The sequence below is a fragment of the Tyto alba genome, unplaced genomic scaffold (genome assembly GCF_018691265.1).
Source record: "Tyto alba isolate M040663 unplaced genomic scaffold, T.alba_DEE_v4.0 Super-Scaffold_42, whole genome shotgun sequence".
Lineage (NCBI taxonomy): Eukaryota > Metazoa > Chordata > Aves > Strigiformes > Tytonidae > Tyto > Tyto alba.
In genome coordinates this window covers 29017599-29040448 of record NW_024881318.1, presented here as the reverse complement: position 1 = coordinate 29040448, position 22850 = coordinate 29017599, and the positions used below count along the sequence as shown (strand labels likewise).

Below are 22850 nucleotides of genomic sequence, written 5' to 3'. Positions count from 1 at the left end.
AAGGGGAAAAAGCTATTGCTATTTATGAAAGTTTCCAAAGTTGTAATGAACAGGTAATGTCCAGCGGCAGTCAAGAAAAGCAAAACCAGTATTAGAAGTGGCAAAGAATGGGACTCTATGCCACCACCCAGGTCCTTTTTATGCCTCATGTGGGATTCTGTGCAATTTTGGTCTCCATGTTACAAAATGGACACAGAAAACCATACAAGATACTAAGAGATGTGACAAGGAAGAATAAAGCTATGGAACAGCTTCTGTATGAAGAATGACTAAATAAATAGGGCTCTTGATCCTCAAAGACTGACAGCTTATGAGGGACAGGATAGAGATCTATGAAATTGTGTGGCCAAGATAAGCTGAATAAGGAACAACTGGTCTTTCCTAATAGGGGCATCAAAAAAATTATGAAGTTGCATATTCAAAATTAGTGATAGTATATACTTTCTTATGACAAACCAAAGTCAGGTGTGGAATTTCTTTTCATGGGATGCAGTGGATGCTAGAAGTTTATGCAGGTTGAGTGATAAAGTGGAAGAAAATCCATCAAGGATTCTTATATCCAAAATCACAATGTAAATATTAGGAGCTCCATTAGCTGCAGGTTGCGGCGGGCATGCAAAAGAAGTATATTTATGTGCTTGCCCTCATACACTCCTTCCTACACAACTACTACTCTTGGAAACAGAATAATGAGCTAGACAGATTTTTGGCCAGATCATACACCGGATATATTACCAAATTACTTTCAGTTCAGGAAAAGCCAAATATTTTGTTTACAAAAGAAAGCACTATGTTGAAGCAGATTTATTCATCCCCTTTTATTATAGTAATCTCTGTAAGTACTGAACTGAAAGGGACAAAATTTTCACAAAAGTTAAGTATAGAATCATAGAATATCTCAAGTTGGAAGGGACCCATAAGAATCATTGAGTCCAACTCCCTGCTCCTCACAGGACTACCTAAAACTAAACCATATGACTAAGAGCATCATCCAGATACTTCTTGAACTCTTACAGGCTTAGGTGTGAGCACTTCCCTGGGGTGCCTGTCCCAGTGACCAGTGGAGAACCTTTTCCTAATGTCCAACCTGAACCTGACCTGACACGGCTTTGTTCCATTTCCTCGTGTCCTACCGCTGGTCACCAGAGAGAGGAGATCCACACCTCACCTTCCCCAGCCCACCCTGGGGAAGTTGTAGACTGTGTTGAGGTCACCCCTCAGCCTTCTCTTCTTCAAGCTGAACAAGTCCAGTGACCTCCGCTGCTTGCCCTTAAGGCCTTTCACCATCTTGGTCACCCTCCTCTATAAATATGTATGATTCAGATACAGGTTTAACTGTAGTTTTACAAATACACGAACACGAGTCATTTCTAGCATACCCTCCAGTTTACTTTCAGTGGTGTTCTTAAAAGAAAGGATAGCATAAAGAAATTAGGATATTAATTTGTATTAGCAATGGCTTCCAACACACAGATCAGTCTGTAGTTGTGCAGATAAGTCAGTTATTTGCTTAAGGCTTGTTTTTCATTTATACCAGAAGGTAATTCAAGAGTAAAGTAATTGAAATACTGGATTCACACCAGACTCATACAACTGTGATTGAGATCAGAATCTGATACCTACATTATTTCCTGCTTTAGTCATACAATTTTAAATTTAAAAAAAGCCCCTGCAATTTGCAGAAATGTTACAGGATGACAGGTTTTACCATACTGAAGAAGTTGTTTGGTACATTCAATCCAGCAGTGTGGCCCAAGAAGTAATTAATGACTGAAGATTCAAAGTAAAACAGAAAAGATAAACCCAAACTTCTTACTTTGCCCAGCAATCTGTTCTTTCACTTAACTTTCTAAGCATAGGGAAGATCACAAAAAATAATGCAATGTGCGTAGCCCTGGTTTTTTCCTCCTAGACTTTCAGAAAAGCTCTTCTGGCCTCACTCAGTATCCCCTGTGTACAGCTGATTTAATACATCATTTAGGTTGGGTGGGTAGCTCTTCCAGAGAAAAAAACCTGTCTTCCTATGTATTTTTGCATACACTTGCAATAGCCTTCTGCTTCACTCATTAGCTCACCTATCCAACTGGATGATTTCTGGGAGTGGAAAATTCTTCACATTTCTTCCCTGGTGATAAATGTATGCTTGAGAATCAATCATCTATTCTTCAGTTCATACAATCCTAGTTACTTATCAGAAATTTATCTGAAATAAAAAATTAGTAATTTATCTGACCACCATGCAAAAGACAAAAATGTCTGAAAATCCATTTATTTTCTGTGTAACTCAAAACCTTTTAAATTCTTCTACTACTGCTGTACACCAAAATAACTTTGTGACCCTTTGATGCCTGCAAAGTTACACAGTCATAAAAAAAAAAGAAAGGTTGATCCAGTTTTACCACATTTTACAATTTTAGATGTCTTATCAGAAGCTTTCTACTCCTCTTCCTGTACGGAGCCTATAAATCCAACTTGTTTATTTTTCTAAGTCTTTTGATGTTCCTGACAGGTTTCACTGATATTCTCTGAAATATTTAATATCTAATCAGGAACAAATACTAAAAAAAAAAAAAAAACCAAACCCAAATCAAATACCTTTTCCTAAAGAAAGCAAAATCAAAAAATAGCCAAGACAACAACAAAAAGCCACTGCAACACAGTACTTGGTAGGTAGACTGGAAACTTCAGATCTGTCAGCATCTTTGTAAATATCTCCTATTATTTGTTTCAATCTTTTGCTTTCTACTTTGCAAAGCAAATATTTCAAGTACCACATAATCACAATTTGTAAAAAATATTTAAGATAGACAATACCTATATTATGTAAATCTGCAAGATTCAAAAAAAAAAAAAAAAAGGTAAAACCTGAACTTTTTCTGTTTAAAGACTCCTTCTCTAGATCAGTCTAAAAGATACATTTGTGGAAACAATTTCTTATGAATATATTCATTTAACCCTCGCTATCTGATTTTTAATCATAACAAGAAGATAAATTTTCAGCAGAGATATAAAAAAGGGAATACATTGGGGAATACATATTCTATATCAATATATGTATGATATTTGCACAGATCTAATAAGCTGTCTTGGTTTGGGCTGAAATAGAGTTAATATTCCTTTTCAGGGACTAGATGAGTGCTGTGTTTTGGATTTAGCTTTGGGTTTGGTATGGGAAGAATGCTGGTAGCACACGGATGTTTTCAGCTGCTGCCGAGACTTCAAGGACTCTCCGACTCCCCACGTCCTGCCCGTGCGCCAGGGCACAGGGAGCAGGGAGGGAGCACGGCCACAGCACCAGACCCAAACTGGCCAGTGAAATATTCCATATCATGGCACGTCGTGCTCACTGACCGGGCTGGGGATTGGTCAGCGGGTGGTCAGCAATTACTCTGTACATTGCCTGGTTATATATTGCTTTTTGGTTTCCCCCTATCATCATTACTGTTCTTGTTTTATTGCCATTATTAAACTGTTCCTATCTCAGCCTGCGAGTCTCCCTTCACCCCTCTGATCCCCTCCCCCATTCCCAGGTGGGGAGGGGGAAGGGAGGGTGATTAGCTGAGGGGGTTGGTTGCCGACCAGGCCCAAACCACGACATAAGCATAGATATTACTCTTCTCATTCTAGCTTTCCTTCTTTCTTTCAGTAAGGCCAACTCAAGCAATTGGTAGAGACTCCACTAAAATGTGGAGATATAAATAGACAGTACATCTAAAAATAAAATATTCTTCCTTCAGTCTATGATTAAGATGATGAAAATGATCCATGTTGAGAAGCAGTTTTCTTGGTTGGTAAGAGATCAAAGAGCACACAGTTCTCTCTAACATGCCATTTAAACCACAAAATGTAAAGGGTCCAAAACAATACTGCTTGAAGCATACTGTATTTCTGTACCCTGTGGTCTGCAATACTAGTATGCAAGGAAGCAATGGAGAGCAATTTCAGAGAAAGACAAAAGAATGTTAATTTATTATTTATTTGGGAGACACAGCCCTGCCCAAAGAGTTAATCTAAGCAGCCTAAGTGAGTGTCAGATTGACTATACCTCTGCAATTTTCCAATACCCTACACAGTAACAGAAACATGCTTTTTTAAGAATCAGTGCCCTTTATGGACAACAGAAGCAAATGAAGCTTCCACCTTTGTTTCTTCAACTGCAAAACGAGGATGTTAGAAGTTATCTACCTTTTGCAGTATATTTCCCCAAGGAAAAAGTGAAAAATATCATCCTCTATAGTTAAACTTCTATTTATGATAATACAGCGTAGGAACAGATTCAGCCACATGACAGGAAAAATATAATCACAAAAAGCTCTGAGCTTAATTGCAACCTGCTTGATGGAAAAGACTGTAAAGCATGCATTAAGAAAAGCCACAAAACTCAGGGTGGATTAAGATTTTAGATGGCCCACATTCTTTCCAGTGCAAATTAGAAACATATCTGAAACAAATAATAAACAGGTGCTACTGTTTTGCAGGTGTAAGGTACATTTAAGAGCTTTCAGCCAAAGCAGGAATATCACCAACATTTCCTGCTGTGCTGGGTTTGGGGGGGGGGGGGGGGGGGGGGTTATGGGGTGGAGGGGGCTACAGCAGTGGCCCCTATGAGAAGCTTCTTGAAGGTCCCCTGGCTTCAAGTCAGACCCACCACCGCATCTCTGGCCGAGCCAATTACCTGCACCTCTGCAATAACATATTTAAGAAGTGGAACCTGGGCGGAGGAGTTGCAAGGAGAGGATCTGTGCAAACACCGAGGTCAGCGGAAGAAAAGAGGAGAAGGGGTGGAAGGTGCACTGGTGCAGAGCCCCACTGCAACCCACGGTGAGATGGCAGGGCCACCCTCCTGCAGTCCATGGAGATTGATGGTAGAGCAGATGCCCACTTGCAGCCTGTGGAGGATTCCACACCAAAGCAGGAGACTGCACCCGAAGGAGGCTGGGATTCTGAGGAAAGAAGACCCCGCTGTTGTAGTTCGGCACTGGGAGGACTGCAACACATGGGGGTGACCCACACCAGAGCAGCTCAGGGAATGCTGTGGCCCATGGGAAGGACTCATGCTGGAGAAAGTTTGTGGAGGACTGTCTCCTATAAGAGAGGGACCACGCTGAAGAAGGAGGGACAATGCCAGAAGTTCTCCCCTCACACTGAGGTGGAAAAAGCAGCAGCACTGACTGCACTCCCAATTCCCTGCCCTTGTGCTGCTGCAGGGGAGGAGGTAGAGATATCAGGAGCAGAGCTGAGCCCAGGAAGAAGGGATACATGGGGGAAGGTGTTTTCAAGACGTGGTGATGCTCTTCACTGTCCTACTTTGCCTGTTAAGTGTTGTTGTTCTTAGTGTCTATATTAAATTTATGTTCTTTTTTCTCCCTCCTAACAAGTCTGTCTTTTGCTGGTGACCATAATGAGTGAGTCATCCCTCCCTGTCCTATCTCATCTCCTGAGCCTTTTGCTTCATTTTCTCCTTCTCAGTGCTGGAGGGCAAGAGGGGAGTGAGTGGCTGCATGGTGCTCAGTTGCCCTCTGAGCTCAAACCACACCTGTAACACAGGTGTGTGTGCTTATTACACAACCTGGATGTCTGAATAGTTTGACTCCTTGCAGTTTACAATGTATACTGCACAAAAGGATTCCCCAGATATTCTCTTAGTAACTAAAAATTATCTCTGAAGTTCTCAAGACTTCAACTTCAGTAAAAATTTTGTCTGGCTATGTGATACCCCCTATCGCTTATTTGATCACTCCAATATTTAAATAATATGTAACACTTAAATAATATTTAATACATAACAGGATCCACATAGGGCAAAAGTTTATTTCTTGTAACACATGGCCATCTAGGCCAAGAAACTAAGCAACCATGGGACAAGAGGAAAGATCCTCACATGGATAGAAAAGTATCCAATTAAATGGAAAACAAAGAAAGTTTTGATTTCACACTGGAGAGGTCACCATTGGATTCCTAAAGGAATTTGTCGGGGGACCCATACTGTTGAACATATTACAAATGACCTGGAAAAGGGGCTGAACAGTGAGATTACAAGATCTGTGGATGAAGATGATGATAAATTATTTAAAGCTGACTGTAAAGAATGACAGAAGGCCCTTAAGAGACAGGCTGAGTAGGTATTAAAATAGGCAATGATATTTAACATAAATACATCTAAAGTGATACGTGTATGAAATAGCAATCCTAAATTGACATATAAAATGATGGCCTGCATGTCACTCATAACTGTCCAAGAGTAAAAACTTGGTATTGTGATAGATTGAGCTAATGCTTTTTCAGAATTATGTAAGCACTGATCAAAAAGAAAACTGAGTGCAAAAAATTACTAGACAAGGACTCATGAACAAGGCAAAAAGTTCTATGCAACTGGAAAACTGTAGTTCTGGTCTTTCCATATTAAAAAGAGCACAGTACAACTGAAAATGTTCAGAAATCAGTTGCAAAGTTGGATGACATGCAATCCCTTCTGATTAAAATCCTCTGCTAGACATACATTCTGCTTAATCAAATTTGTATGTTCTATGGGACTCCAGGGACCAGATTGCTTCCATCCCCTGCATGACCAAAGGAAGGTTATTCTCATCTTGTTTAATACTGAGCTAAATGCAATCAAATAATCAAAACCTTATTAATTGACAGGGGACATGTCAGTGTAACACAGAGGCCAAATAACTTGAGTGCTTGCTACTCAGACCTCATGAAGTATCTTGAGTGAAACCACATCATCTCGGGAGTTGTTAGTACATTCAGAGTCTCTATCTGACCTGACTAGACATCATATAGAATGTGGAATGGCACTACTACACAGCACATTCCCACAGTGAGAAAAACTCAAACACACTGAAACACTGGATGAGACATAAATTCTTTATCCAGGAAGTTCATCATCTGCTTTTGCCAGTAACAGTCATATTCCAACTGGACCAGACTACATTTTCTGAACAAATATAATCTCAGCTATATCCTCAAATTCAATTACTTGCCTTTTTGTTTTTTTTTTTTTTCTCTTTTTCAATCACCAAAGATATTTTGTGGAAAACCTCTATGTTATTCAATTGCTTTGTAAAATCTTATTTTAATAGCATCTCATCTTCTTGCTATCAGAACAGCTAGAACACCTCTCTGAGCTGCTGGTCCCCTGCCATCCTCAGCCCTGTGCAATAAAAGAGATTTCATTTTGACAGTAGGCACTACAAAAGCCACAGTTGTCACTAAGACAGTATTGCAAAGAAGTGCTGCTTGTTCACAAAGACTCTTGGGAAGATCACTGGGAGAGCACATGTCTTCAGACATACCCCTGTTAACGGAGGCTGGAGAGATACCTACCGAGCTATAGGTGTGACAAGAGGCACCCATCATGGGATTCTGTCAGTTATGCCCTCAATGCAAGGGACACAGCCATAACAAGGTTGCATCACACAGCCAGAACACTAAAAACTACTGAACCTCAGAAACTAGCGCTTGCAGTAAGGCCACTTTGGAGAATTAAGTGGCACTTACGCATATGTCCAAAAAAAGATACTGCATTTAAAATAATTCAGTCTTGTGCTTACAGATTGTCAATTCACTAAAGACTGTCACTCCAGGAAGACAGGCTTTCAAAAGGTAGTGAGGTAGTGTCACCTTGCAATGACAAGTATCAAGAGGATAAATTAGATGTTTTGGGCTTTTTTTTTTTTTTTTAAATCCACTGAGATTATACTCTAAAACACTGTGAGTGATTAAAAAAAAAGTTTCTTTACTTTGTAAAAACATTTTTATTAGAGAGGAGTGAACAACTCTATATGTTGCAGAGTAGAATTCTGCTTAACAGTTAAACCAAACACAGGAAAAAAACCCACTCGGGCTACTTCCACTAGAACTTAAAGGCAATAAACAATAACCAGTATTATTTTCATAATAAGGTGATGTATATGCCTCCCTGTCTCTTGTGATCTGATTAGTAGTCTATAAAAACCACAGAGGAGATCCCCAGATAGAAATCTGGGACTGGTGAACATAAAACCACTTATATATGAAACCCAAACAGAAAGAGAGTATTTTCTAGTATGTTCATTATCATCTTTAAAATCAACATATTATTTTAATAATCTAAGAAATCCTATTATATTCATCATCTTCTATATATTGTCAGAAAGTAGTAATGGTATAATCTTCCTACTGCTTCCATTAAAATAAACCAAAAGTTTTGCACATCACACTTCTGTTCTAATGTAAATCATTCAACTCTATTATCAGGATTTAAACATTTACTTACATGATGCCTGTTAAATAGAAAAGAAAGAAAACCCAAGCAGTTCAAAAATCACAAGTGATTACTCTTCTATCAACAGATGCTGCAGACTCCTTCAAATCACCATAGACTGTTTTTGTGCTACTGTAGCAGAAGTGGTAGGTAAAAAACCACAGACTTTCTTAAATATTATAGAACTCCATATAAAAATGACCCTCATGAAAGTAGTCTTCAACCTCCTAGAAATCTCACCACATGCATACATGCAAAACCTGCATGATTGGTTGACTCACTGACCCTTACTAATGCTCAACTGTGGAATAGCAGGAGGTCTGTTAGGGCTTGAAAATACCCACACTGAAACGAATGCTAACCGTTCCATTAATTCCAGGAGCCTCTGGTTCAGACTGGTTAAACATCAGTAGTAACAAACAAGGAATTTACACCCTACTAACTTCTCTTAATCAAATGAAGCTAAGTATAAATTAAGATCTAGAAACTGTTTACTTAAATAAATAGCTTGATCTTTCCTGCAGCACTGAAACACCAGAATAAACGCAGACTTCAGGTAACAGGCACTCAAACACTTGATTCTTTATAGGATCATGCAGCCGGGAAGGGAAACACAAAGTCGAGAAATGAACCATAACTTCACTGCAGTAAAACTCAGAAAGCCACCCTGTAGCTTTTCTTTGTGGTCAGCACTGCTTCCCACAACCACATCTTCTGAACTTTCTTCCAACAGCATTTTTCCAACTTTCCAATAGTTTCCTCCCTAAAGGAGGAAATTCTCAGGTCACACTGCCAACTGCATGCTGCATAAATTATTGTTTGTCCACTAAAGCAATCAGAAACAGCTGCCAATTTGATGTTGAACTTATTTAATCTTCGGTAAACTGAAAATAAAGAAAAGGCTCAGATCAATTAAATGTTTAACTTCCATACACTTTTAATAAAAATAAACTGAAAACTAAGGGTTAAACTCACATGAGGATGTACCTGACAAAATAAAAGGTGTTCTCTCCCTTCCAAAAAATCCAGCTCAACTCTGGGGATACATTTCTGTATGTGGTGACCCAAATTCATGCCCTAAGTTACCCTGATTCTTACAAAGGATTTTGAACTGTGATCTCACATCTTTCAGGAGATATTTCTCCCCAACAGACTGTATGAAGCTCTAAGATGGAGGTTTTCTCCATATTTTCCATTTCATGTCATATGATACATTCATAATGTACATAATTTTTCCATAAAACTTTGAATTTATATAAGAAAGTAAGCAAATTTAGTGGGTACACAATTTGGAACAGATTCTTAATTTTAGTTATCTTCTAAATTTTAATTCAATGATCTATGTGTTTTTCTAGCATCCATAGAACCAAAATATTCTGTAGGCACAGGACGGTTTTCATTTGCAAGAAGTCTGCTCCACAGTTTGATTTGCAGGCAGTCTACAAATACATTCAAATTAGGGACTCTACATTACACCATGAAAACCAGAATGGTACGTGAAAAAAATACCCAGACTTTCTTCAGTATTTCCCATTTTGGAAGTACCTGGATCCGCGGAGAACAGAGAAAAGGTGGCAGGAAGATTTAATGCGGAACATAAGAACATATAAATACATTTCAGCATACACCTTTTCTAGTGAATGCTATTTTAGCAGTTGGAAAGCTTGTACTCTTTACATTGTTCAGCTGCACACATGATAAAAGCAGTATGAATCTATGGACTGGGTTAGAAATTAAACTGGATTTCCATTCTATTTGAATTTCTTTGCTTTATGGTTTTGGATTATGCACCAACTTGCTTTATTTTAAGATTAGAATTTTTCCCTCCTAAATATTAGGAAATAATATATTGAACATGGTTCAAATTTTTAGGATATACACTAGAACACAGTGGTTATAGCATTGACAGCATTCAAAGTACTACATTTTTCATTTCCACTGGCGAATATTGAACCAAGTCTCTTCCAAACACTGTGAAAATCGTGACTGTCTCTAACATAGTAATATAATTTATACAGTCCCTAAAATCTTAAACCAGTCAGATGAATCAGCTACTCACCTGCAAGATAAGACTACATTTTCAAAGAGAATTTTATTGAGAAATAAAAGAAGCAAAAGAACAAGAGGCATAGCTAATATTTTTACAATTAGGAGACAGACTTAGTCCTTATATATCTTCTATTTATAAACATAAGGTCTTTTTAAATGCCTCATTTGTTTGTCAACAGTATGGAAACACACAGTTGTTCTCCATACCTTTATCAACAGAACTGGAGGGGAAGAGGGAGTATTTCTCTCCACTATAGCTACAGAGGCATAAAAAGTCTTAGATACAAGTAGATGATAATTCCCTGGGCAAAACTATCACTTCCACATAAACTGAAAAATTTGTGCTGTGTTTCAGAGATGCGTTAGAAATTTTGTAGGTGGTGCTGTACTGGATTTTTATTTTTAGCATTTTATACAATGGAATCTTCATGACAAAAATTACCCTTTGCTAAACTCGATTCTGTGAAGTATCCTGTTGCTTAGTTTCCATTGAGAAATGCACAAGACAAGCCAAACTCCAGGATGAGTTTTAAGATGTTCTCCCTTTTCTTCTAGCAAAATGCGTACTGTTATCTTGGCATGAGTGTAACTCATGTTCCTCCTGCAACTGATTCTGCTCTGGGATCCAATGCACACAAGACAGTCAACTGAGGTATAATCAGTTCTGGCTAAAAATACCAATCTCACCAGGATGGGTTCTATCCTCTGGAAATTGTCTTAAGGTCTTTACTGATAACAGCTGAACTTCATCAAATCTTAGTCAATGAACTGTCGAAATGAAATTAGAGACATCTTCCACAAAATGCAGGAAAATTTTAAAGCTTCCTGATTATAATGGATAATGCTATAAATGTCTAGCCTATTCTTTCTTGGAATGTATGATTTGAAGAAACTTAATTGCATTTTCTCTTAATTAATTCTTACTTCCCTAACTGGGACTGTGGGAAGAGATGGAGAAATGGGAAGACATGGAGAAACAGTCAGAAGAAAATGTTATGGATACTTATCATAACACTCACAGTCACCATCATCCACAATAAAGTCATATTTAGAGCTTGCTGCATGTCTCAGAAAATACATACACTTTAAAGTCTTGATCAACACATTCTCTATTAGATTTGTAGGTGTATAACATCCATTGAAAATTTAGTCTTTTTGAGAGAAAATCTACAGGTAAATACAGAAAAAAAATATTATTCTACTATGGGAAAAGTTAAATACAAAAGTTTCAGTGTCTGACTTTAGTAGATGAACAACACTCTGAGCCCAAGCAGATTATTTAGACTGTTTTAAGGAAAGCATATATAAGAGTTTTTTGTTTGTGAACAGACTGGTTTTGCATAGACATTGTTGTACATTAACAAACCTATAATCAGTAGGTTATTTAGTGCTTCTTAGACTTTTGACTTCTTATGAAACAGTGAAGACAAAAAATCTTATAGAAGTAAAAGCTAAAAGTTACAAGGTATCTTTGAACAGCACGGTCTAATTAAGTATCATTTTCCCTCTTCACAATAACAAACACCACCAATATGAGAGTTAAACAAGTTCTTAATGGTTATTTCTAGCTCTACTGCAGTGCTATGGACCATTGTTGTTACTGATTGTCTGTACTAGAGAAGACAGAGAACTCTTCTACCTACTCAAGCGAAAATGTTGCATATTTTTTGAAAATGCTCAGTCACATGATGTACCTTCTTCCATCTACACTTTTACCTCCTCACACAGATAGTCAAACCATTTTTCCTTTTCTTCTTCCTTTAAAGCCAACAGTTCTCCCTTCATGCTTATAATGAGTAAAATAAATATAATATTTTACAGTGTTTCTAAATGATGGTTCAATAGTCAGTAGTAGCCCTTCGAAAATGATGATTTTTCCATTTCAGCTATATCTGTATAACCTTTGTCTTTGCTCATGCTCAGTTATAAGGTACTTTTTTTAAGTTGAACATGTGCTTGTAGGTCTGATGCCTTAATTAACTTGAGAGTCCACAAAAATGTGCCAGAAGTAAGGACAAGCTTGCTACAGTCACTCTGAAACGTGGATGGCTCTGTGGGCTAACAAGACCTTTGCATATATGTACTTTCAGCTGATTTATCTTTTTTTTGAACTGTGATGTACAGAGCAATTGTTTCACCTCAAGAAGGAAACTCTGGAAATGTCAAGGGCTCTTCCACCCCATAGTGTGACAATGAATAACTGAAGAAATAAGGGGTTTTGCTACTTCACGGAGGAAAGACATTTTGTGACCTTTTGCTGCTTTATGGCAATAATGAGTTTTCTACAAAATTCCAAGTCTTTCTGTTACTTTATTAAAATAAAAACATTTGAGTAATAGCCGTGACCTTAACCTTGGAAGAATGAACAGAATACTGATCTTGAAGAAATAGATGAGCCCTGGGACACTATAACCTCCTACCATCCTGTCTACAAGGCAAAGGTCTGTGCTGTAGACAAACTTACCCAGTGAAGCTCACATATCTTAATTCACTTAGTTGAAAGCTGTGAACATACAGATCCACTATTACCCCTTCTAATTTCAGTTTTCTCATACTAATGTTTGATTCCAAAGGAAAGATTAATACTATAATATCATACTCAGACTCTTACCTTTCAAAATACATAATCTTTTAAACTTAATTTCAACAAAGTAAACATATGAAAATACTCTCATTCTTCTTTCAATGCATTTACCTTGATTTTTACAACATATTAGATCTTTACAAAAAAACACACCACACAAACAATAGAGTAAAATTCAGAATTACTCATGGCAGCAAAAAATCCCTGCGAACATCAACAGGGTGAACCATTTATCCAGATTATTACAATCTTATACAACTACAGAATAAAAAAATTAAAGTTATTCTAAATAAGAGCAAACTTATTAATACAGCCTATAAGGTCAAACTTCACAAAATGAGAAGCAGTAAAAGGAAATGCTCAACTTTCACTTTTGATGGAAAAATAATAAAAAAAAAATTCAAAATCTCATTTTTTTATGGCAACAGATTTAAACTGAATGGAATAGTATTTATGAATTATTGAAGGCATCAAAAGACATATTGAGATTGTCTTACATGTGTAACATCCAAACCCCACTTGCATCACCGTAAGGTATCAGTGTTCAAGGTAAAGAGAACTGAACAGTGTATAATCTGACTCTGAGATCCTATGCACAATTAAAACTTTACAGGTTTCCAGCCAAGAGATATTTCATTTGAAAAATGTAATCTAACATTTATGTTAAGACCCAGGCAAAAATATAAAATGTTAGTGTTATGTTCAAATAGGTATGGGATATAATGAGGCATAAAAAAGCAGTACTGAGGGATTTCTGGATTCCAGTCGTGATACTGGCATTAGACACTTTATCAAGTGACTTAGTATTTCGAAATTCTAAAAAATATTATCTACATCCCAAAGGAAACATGGGGATTAGTACTTATGAGGCTCACCAAACATGCAGTTTCAGTACACTTAGTATTGAATACTGCAGTGATGGATGGTTCACACCAAAATGCAGGTGGGCCAAGAGCCAAGGCAACATATAACCACAGGCCAAACTTCCTGTCAGCAAGGGCTACACCCCAGAAACTTCATATAGCCAACAGCCAAAAAACCCCACCACTTATCTCTGATGTGAATGGCAGCAGAGCTGGATGGAATGGTGGCTTCCCATTAGGGATTGGAGCTGAGCTCTGCCCAAAACTGCCAGACCAGCATGAAACACACTGCATGATGAGAGTCGCAACTCCTGACTTATAGGGGGTCACTGCAATTCATTACTTTCTTCTAATAAAAAAATGACAGAGTCCAGATGGTCAGCATGCATAGGCGTAATTTTGCAGAGAAATGGGAATTCGGAGAAGCAAAGAACATATCTGCCTTCTTCCCATTCCAGCTGTCACTACATAAGCTTGGTCAGCTAACCATACTGGTCATTTTCCTGCACAGTTTTGACTCCAAGAGTGGATTCCAGGTCTTAGCCTGGCACAGACATGGAATATATTTATCCCATTTGAATCTCACACAGCACACTCATTCATGTGTATCTACATCTCCTGCTGAGACAGATTAACTCCATTATCAGGGATTGTTTTTTCACTTTTTTTTTTTTTTTTTTTTTTTTTAATAATTCTAAACCAGCTAGGACATCAATAAGAAAGCTGGGGAAGAAATCACTTCTGGACTGTAAAGTCTCAGGAATCATCTTTCACCTGGGCAAAATAAGTAATAAGTGGGGCCTGAAGGAAACTAGAGTGTCTATTCCTTAATCAAGATGAATCATTTTAGTATATGTACAGTTATAATATATAACGCTACAGCTATTACAATGCAATTTTAATACCCATAAATGATACATCAGTCCCAGAACTGAAATGGTTTCTCTACTGTAATATATCTTATGTTCATTCTGCATATAGCACATCTAGCCCCTCACAAGCAATCATTTATTTTGGCAATTAATAGTGCAATATATGAGGTAATGCCTTTTTTCAAATGTTGAGGATAGCAATGTAAAGTTTGATTAATTTTGCTCAAGGCAAATAAAAGTTTGGAGAAAAATCACAAAATGTTTTTACAAGTTCTCTGTCTTGGATGTCTGCCTCTATGAATAGATATCTTCAAAATAAATTGACTACAATTAGTAGTCTACAATTTTATTATGCCTTTGAAGTTTTAGTTTATGGTTTAGTCTGGAATTTTAAACGAAGGTAAAAGTTTTTTCAGCCAAAAACAGCCCCACCCAACAACATATGTATTTTGAATAACTTTTTCCAATTTAAAGAAATTAAAATCCTTTTGAAGAGAAAGAGGTGTTATACATGTAGTCTACAAGATTTTGTGAAATCCACTATATTCATTAATAAACTTAGCAAGTCAGATTAAAAAATAATACAGTGTGTACTGACAGATTCTGATTAACAACTCTGAATTAAAGGGTACATTTCCTTTCACCGTGTCATTTAGTCCTGATTCTCAAAATAAAATTGCCTTCTGTGGGATATAAAGTTTCAATACTGCTTCAAGACGGGCCATCTAGCTATGACTGTGTGGTCAGAAATATGTTTGGTTTAGCAGTTAGGGGAATTTAGACTTAAATCCAGTTGGTTTTTAATTCAGCTGAATCACCAAAACTTGATGAAATGCCATAAGGCTGTCTAAAAGAAAACAGATCTTTTACAATGGAATAGCTGACGTCACCCACACAGCTGCCAAACCATCAACAGCTTGGCTTTTCTTTTTTTAAAGACAAAGTCACAAAAATGGGGCAAAGCGATTTTGTTTCTTTTTCCTTCCAGTGTATGTAAATGTGGTTTTTGATTTATGCAAATTTTAAGTTACTTTATGCATTTTATTTGTACTTTCTTAACCTATACATTACAGAGAAAATTATACTCTGTTTCAACATATTTTTAGCTTTCTGTTTTTAATTTTCCTATTTTACTACCAAACTCTTAAAACCAACAGAAAATGTGAATGTTTCAGACCCAAACCTGGAAGACAGTAGATCTTTCATACCAATGTCCTGCTTTTACGTAATTGCAAACTCTGTAACAAATTACAAGCCTACACTGAGACCCAGCAACTGAGACATATATTCATCACTTTTGACAATAATCAACGGAATGATGAAGAAACAACCAGAAAGACAAAAGCGATGGCTTTTAGCAAGGCGGGTGAGGAGCAACCACCTCTGAGGGGTCTGGGTCCAGCTGCATCTGCAGAGCTCACCAGGCGGGTTTAGCACAGTGAGGTCCAACCAGGTGTGGTTCCCCACTGCTTCCCCCTGGGGCTCTGGCTTCAGGAGCAGCCAGAGAGCACAAGGAGGGTCGGGTCTCCCTCTGCCTCCCCACTTCCAAGTGCACAGCACTCCTCACCGCAACCTTGCACTGCCTCCGGCATCCATCAGCCCCTTCAATGAGCAGATTCAACCTACCTGACAGAGGAAAACCCGGCTAGCAAGTTAGATCTGACCACGGAGGTATCTGAGGAGTGCCAGAATGGGTGCAAAATAAGCATCAGGAGCATGTGGCTGGGAGTGGGGAGGGAAAGAAGCAAAGCATACCCACAGCAGAAGCCTGCGGCATCATTTTACCACATATGAAACGGAAACTTCAGGGTTTAATTTCAGAGACAACAGACTCAGTCTCACCTGTTCCCCGAAATTCCTTCTAGTCCCATCTATTGTGCTAAAATGAGCTCTTGGCTATACAACATACATCAAATAAAAAAAAAAAAAAATAGAAGGGTTATTAAAATCTGAACCAATATCCTGACTTGGTTCATATCTTGACTCTGTGAGTGGTTTTGGTGACCCGCGAGAGAGGAGAGCGATGGTGAGGCACTATGGGAGGCAGGATTTCCTCTTTGGTAGCAGCAGCAACCCACACTAGCTTAAACTCCATGAAACTACTGCCACTGGCTGAGGTTCCCGGGTGGCCTGAGCCGATCTTAACTGCTGGGTCCTGCGGGCGGTCCCTCCATCTGCCACCAACCACACGTTCCCCCACGGCTCCCAGTCATACAGCTACAGGGCAAGTTGGTTCAGCTGGCTGATGTGGTAGAAATCTTTCCTGCTCTTTCCTCATGCCACCCAGAACAGTCTGAAGTCTGATCGGGCAGAAGACTCATCTTGCTGCCATGTGATTTCCAGATCCAACCCAAGAGAAGGAGGAAAGGATGGGAGAAAGGGAGAGGACAGGCTGGCCATCTTGGCACTAGCTCACCACCAGACTGGCTTCACTACAAAGACCACAACCCACATCCTCCTCCTTCTAGCTTTGGGAGATCCCACCCTGTTTTTTCACTCCACTGACTCATCTTTTACACCACCCCAAGTGTTGTAGGTCTGCACTGTAAAACAGATCAGTTAATTGAGAGAAAATATTGTTTTTAACACTGACCATTCCACTGGGCTGCCAGAGGTCAGAGGGAGCCTGCGTGCAAAGTTTGCAGTCAGGGACAGGAACCCCATTATTAGCACTGAAGACAACAAATGTGGAATTGCAGTCTAAAATATTGCTGTATGTTTCAGATCACTGGAAAGGTTTATATTTGAATGAAGTCTGCCTTCTGAGAGAGAAGACAATTACTTTGAAAAAATCGGTGAAATAAGACCTGTCAGCATTTTTTTGTAAAATGAAACTGCAGACAAACTAGTTTACAGTGGTTTCCCTCTTATGCTGTTTAGTATTAACAACAGGGGAGAAGCACAGTACTTTGACCCAAGACTACCGTAGAACTATAGTATTTACCACTGAGCATGAGTTCCTGAAAAAGGGTTAAGTAGATGCTGATCAGTAGGTTCATCACATCTGCTGGAGTAACCCTGGCTGATGCCCAGAGGTTAGAAACCAGTGCTCAGTCTGAGAACTTGAAAAGCTGTATGATGTTACCCCACAAGCGGTAAACATGTAGGTCAAGGTCAGTTCTAACAGACCACAGTAGCAAAGATGTAGTTAGTTCTGTAATCAAGACAGCATGTCCTACCTTTAATTTAACATTCTGTTGAATACTTGGCTGTAACAGTTGAGTTGACACTAAATTAATTAATGTCTTTTGCACAAATTCTCCCCTGAAGGAATGCTTATTTTGGTGCAAAAAATCTGAATAGAACAAAGCTCAATTTTCCTACTTCAGTAAAGAAAAAATTAATTACACGAGACATCCCATCATTCACACTACTAAAACTACACAGTATCAGTTTATTCAGAGATGAAGATAAACGCATCTATTAAATAAAAATACTATGCTGAAAGAATGTATACATTATATGCAAGAGCACTCAAGAGTTCAGGAGCACTGAACCTGCACTGCGTGCAAGTACAACAATAACTTAATGCCCTATGTATGCACCGCTACAACATTGCAGTGTCTTCCTTAATAATAATGTGATCAGAACTCACCTGATTATCCACAACATCCTGAAAGTTTTTTTGGTTATGTTTAACACTATCTTGAAATTTAATTTCCTCTTTGCTCTTCCACAGCACACTACAAATACAAAGCTTTGGCTAGCCTGTATCTTCTAGTCATTATTTTACTTTCTAATAAAATTTCTACCAGAAATAAAGTATAATATGAATACATCATGTGACAGAAGATTATTTAGGTGATGTGATTTTTTAAGTGGACTAGGACAAGGGCAAAATGGACAGAAAGAAGGTCAAAGACTACACAGGAGGTAAGAAAGAACCCAGTAAAACATACATATATATATATATATATATATATATATATTCTAGCACTGTAAGCAAAAGAGTACTCTGATCTCAGAACAGTTAGGACAAGGAAACAAAAAACAGTCAAGGAAAGAGTAAGACTCCAGAGTGACACAAAATTTATCACCTTGGTGATAGGAAGATTGTATGGGCAGTTTATTTTAAGATGCTTTTTTTAAAAAAAAAACATGAAGAGAGACACAATTGCAGAAAATATGAAAGTACTTACATATTCCAAGCTTTGTGTCTCCCTAATCTATCCATAATAAAGACACCAACATAATTTATCTGGATATTAGTTCTAAACTTATTACTCAGTTTGCAAAAATGAAAAACAGATGCTAAGTAAAAATTAGCTGAGTTACACACATATGCAGTTACTCCTAATAACTCAGATTGCTAAATAGAAATTTTAATTCTTATATGACAAAGCATAATGTCACTAGCTGGTTCAAAAACAGAATCATAAATAATACAATGACCCATCCGGCAAAGCACAAAACCATTCCAACTTCCAGTTCACTTATAAGAAAGAGCACGTTACGACAATAGTTGAAGTACAAAGAAAGATGGATTTCTTGTCCCCCACAGTGGACAAGAATTAACGTGCTCTGTTGCATTAGAAATAGTATATTAATTAAAAGGACAATGATCTGAAAAATCACAGTTTAATGTATATTTTGTCATGCAAAACAGTGATACAACTTGTAAAACCTATCAGAAATACAATTACTGTCAAACCCTTTAAGAATAGTATCATAAAATCAAAACTAGGAAAAATGTAAGGTATACTAATTTGGAGGTCACCTCTACCCGTTCCCAAATAAAAGTGCTATTAAGGGAGAAAGTAAAACAGGTAGCACAAAGTAACTTGCCAGAATTATAAGCCTTTGCTGAGAAGAGACAGGGAAACCCTATATGGCGCATAAGGACATGTGAGTGAAGAGTTACATTTTTGGTTTTAATAATTCCATTTTTGAAAGGTTCATAAAAGCATTGTAAATTTACAAGCACACATGCCCCTTCCTCTGTTCGTGATGCTTAAACATCACATCTCATCCAGCATAAAAGTTCCACTTACTACAACTTCTGCTCACCCGTCCTGCTCCCTGCCCACATCTCACACAAATGCACCCAAAACGTAAGGGCATGCTGTATGTAGCAAACAGTGAAGTACTATCAGAGTATGGCATCACGGAAGCAATCTGGGGAAGTATTTCCCGAGCTTAGGCTCCCCAAAACCTCCTCTGCTCGTCCCCCTTCTATTTACACCAGGAGTTTGTCTATTCAAACACTTCCACTGATCACGATCACAGCAGTTCCCACAAGGAAAAGATGGTCTGTGAAGTACACCTGAGAACATCACATCAGGGCATAACATTGTACAGGAATGCTACGACTCATTGAGCACCCTTTAAAGGGAAGTCAGAGCAGCTACACCTTAGTCTGTCAGTGTATAGGAACGATCTGCAAGCAGTGCTGTCCAGCCAGCACTAGATAGGCACGATGTTCCTCCTTCTGAGAAAAGCATCATAGAGCCAGATGTGTGTTGCAGAAAGCCACCTTACCCCTTTCCATCTGCTTACTACAGCACAACATGTATGTCTTGCAGGCAATAGATCACTGTCCCCACTGCACTACTCTTCCGCTGGCTGGATTTATTTCTTTATTTAATGAAATACAGAAACACTATAAAAACATTAGAAAGGAACTGTTCCAATGTTCTGTATGAAAAAAATCTCCACTTGAAAAGTTTGTAGGGCTTAGCAAACTAATAATATTGAATCATAAAACAGATGGTGCTTAAAAAGCTATAGATTTGGCAAACTTAAGCTCCAATTCACATGACTATGGCATTAAAGATCCAACTCGTGATTATGGAACAAAAGCGATCACAACGCTTGGAACTTCTCAGCTTCTCACAAACTTAAGTTTTCCATTTGCAAGGTCATATTATATAGATGTATCAAGATGCGTTAGGGCGAGCAGTTCATTGGGAGCTACCTGCCAACCTGGAGCACTGAAGACTGAGGTTTGTAGGGTTTTTTGGCAATGTACCTCCCAGTTCACCTCATGAAAATGGCTACTCCTCAACATTTCCATGTCCCAGAGTACTTTATTCATTACTCAGCCATGCTTCAGAGCTCTCTGAAACAGGAGGAGTGTGTTGGTCATGATTTAGTATTTACAGCACATGGGTGATGACATTTACTTAAAAACAGAAGTCATCCTGCTCTATTTTGTTTCACCTAGAGGGAAATACTTCAGTTAAGGAAAACAAGGAGTGTTCAGAAGATAAACTGTGTTTAATAAGTTGTGAACAATCAGTAGCATACTCACATGGGAAGTCATCCACAAACATGGGGTCTATGTTATGCAGTAGTTCCACTCTGGGGGAAGGTCTTCCTTCACTAGGAGAGATTTCAAAAGAAAATATTAATTTCCTTCTACAGCTCATTAGGATTTTGCATGTTTTATCTTAAGGCTTTTTGTCATCCTAATACAGAATAAGCTTATAACCATAAACTGCTACCAACTTTAATCTGAACCTTCTTCTCCAGACTAGTAGCAACAACTTTTGCCCCTAACAGTCTCCCCAGTCTTCACTGGTGTTGACTGGGATTATTCATAAATTTACCAAAGCAGGGCTTTACAGTAATCAACTTTAAAAGTCAAATTTTGCAGCATAAGTTGGCATGGTACCTGCTATGCTCTCTGCCTACCTGAATGAATACTGAAAGTGTTTTGGCTGGGTGCCTCAAAAAACACTAGAGGCATTGTCTACCTCTCAAAAAATCACCTTCAATTTGTAATGGAGGTCACAAGAATTATTTAGGTACTCTGAACTTTCTTGTGGAAAAAAAAAAATCATCCCTCTTTTTCTAGCTATTGGCTACATAGGGATGGTGTGGAATGAGCCTCTGAACTCACCCGTAAACTTTCTGAGTTAAGTCAATCTCAGGCCTAAAAAACTGAGTAAAAGAAATTTACTCCTTATAAATAAAAGAAATTTACTCCCTACATGAGTAGGAAGACATAACTAGAAAGAACCTTGGCTACATCATACAAAAATAATACACAATAATACTTTATTATTTGACAGTGAACCGAAAGACATCTTTTTAGAAACTTCCAAATAACTTAAATTGTTTTCATTTTTTGTTAAGGAGCTTCATTTCAGACTCAAAAATTCAACCATGGCCCCTAAACCACTTGACATGAAGAATGAAAAAATCAGGTAATAAAAAACTTAGTGGAAATCTCAAAAATTACTGTTGTTTTAATATGTAAAATTTGTAATTAAATAATATGCACCTATAATTTAAAATTTTCAGTAACAATTAATTAAAATTTATATTGTTCTATTCCATTTCTAAAACCATTTCTGGATGCTACACATTTTTAATCAGTACAAAATTAAGGAGAATTGGATGAAAGATTAAACGTGTTCAGATAATACAGCCTTGAAATTAGTACAGAGAAAGCACAATAATTAACCTACAGTGTTAGCAATTCCATATATATAAAACTGCCACAAAAATGTTTTTCCCAAAATATGTGTGAAAGGTTGACTCCCTGCCCCAAACCCTTATCTCTATAGCAGTCACACACTTAACCAAAGAATGTCCGGCCTTGTTTAACCAAATTTTATCTTATACTGTCTCTAGCTGCTCCGTTTACAGCTATGGTCAAGTGTTCCTTTCACCACCTGTTCACAGGTAACAGTAACATGAACCAGTTAGCACAAGTTAAACTAGGATGCAAATTTATAGCGTATGAGTGACTCTCCAGTAACTGCTTGGAGAGATATTCTTATTTTGTGGTTTCTGAGCTGTATCTACATTTTTCAGTGTCCTTTGTAAAGAAAGCAAACACCAGAATTATGCTAAGTAACCTAATATCTTCCACCAGGGTCAAATATAGAAGCAAGAAGTAACTTACTCTTATGTGCTTCTCCTGTTTATACATCCAATATTCATACAGTACCACGGTAGGTAGAAAGTCAGAAATGGGGTATTCATTCTGTTCGAGCAGACTAGTATTACTATCATATCATGAAAGGTAATTTCCTTTATGGCTTTTAATCTGGAGGGTGGATACTGTACACTACACATGCCTATGAACTTTGCTGAACAGCTGGTAGAACACAAACTATAAAGATTACACCTTCATTAATTTAAGTCTTTCATGATGTAGTCATTTTCATTGAATCCATTTTTTTTTTTCTGAGACAGAATATTGGTATTAGTAACTTGGAAATATGTTTTATATATAATCATGAGATATACCCCCTGAAGCTTACAGCAATACTGCATTAAGC

General features: G+C 37.8%; 1 protein-coding gene across 3 annotated transcripts in view; it reads right to left on the bottom strand.

Moving 5' to 3' along the window:
- ARSB (arylsulfatase B) overlaps window positions 1-22850 on the bottom strand; it is a 74803-nt gene that overhangs the window by 7706 nt on the left and 44247 nt on the right. Inside the window, exons 6-7 of one of the 3 annotated variants that reach the window (XM_042804921.1) lie at window positions 20870-20940; window positions 4902-4943 (exon numbers count right to left, since the gene is read on the bottom strand). In XM_042804921.1, coding sequence (XP_042660855.1) covers window positions 4942-4943; window positions 20870-20940 — 73 coding nt within the window. In that variant the 3' untranslated portion in view covers window positions 4902-4941. Of the gene's footprint in view, window positions 1-4901; window positions 4944-20733; window positions 20779-20869; window positions 20941-22850 lie in introns of those variants that run through there. The other 2 variants (XM_042804920.1, XM_033009188.2) reach the window with 2 other exon arrangements.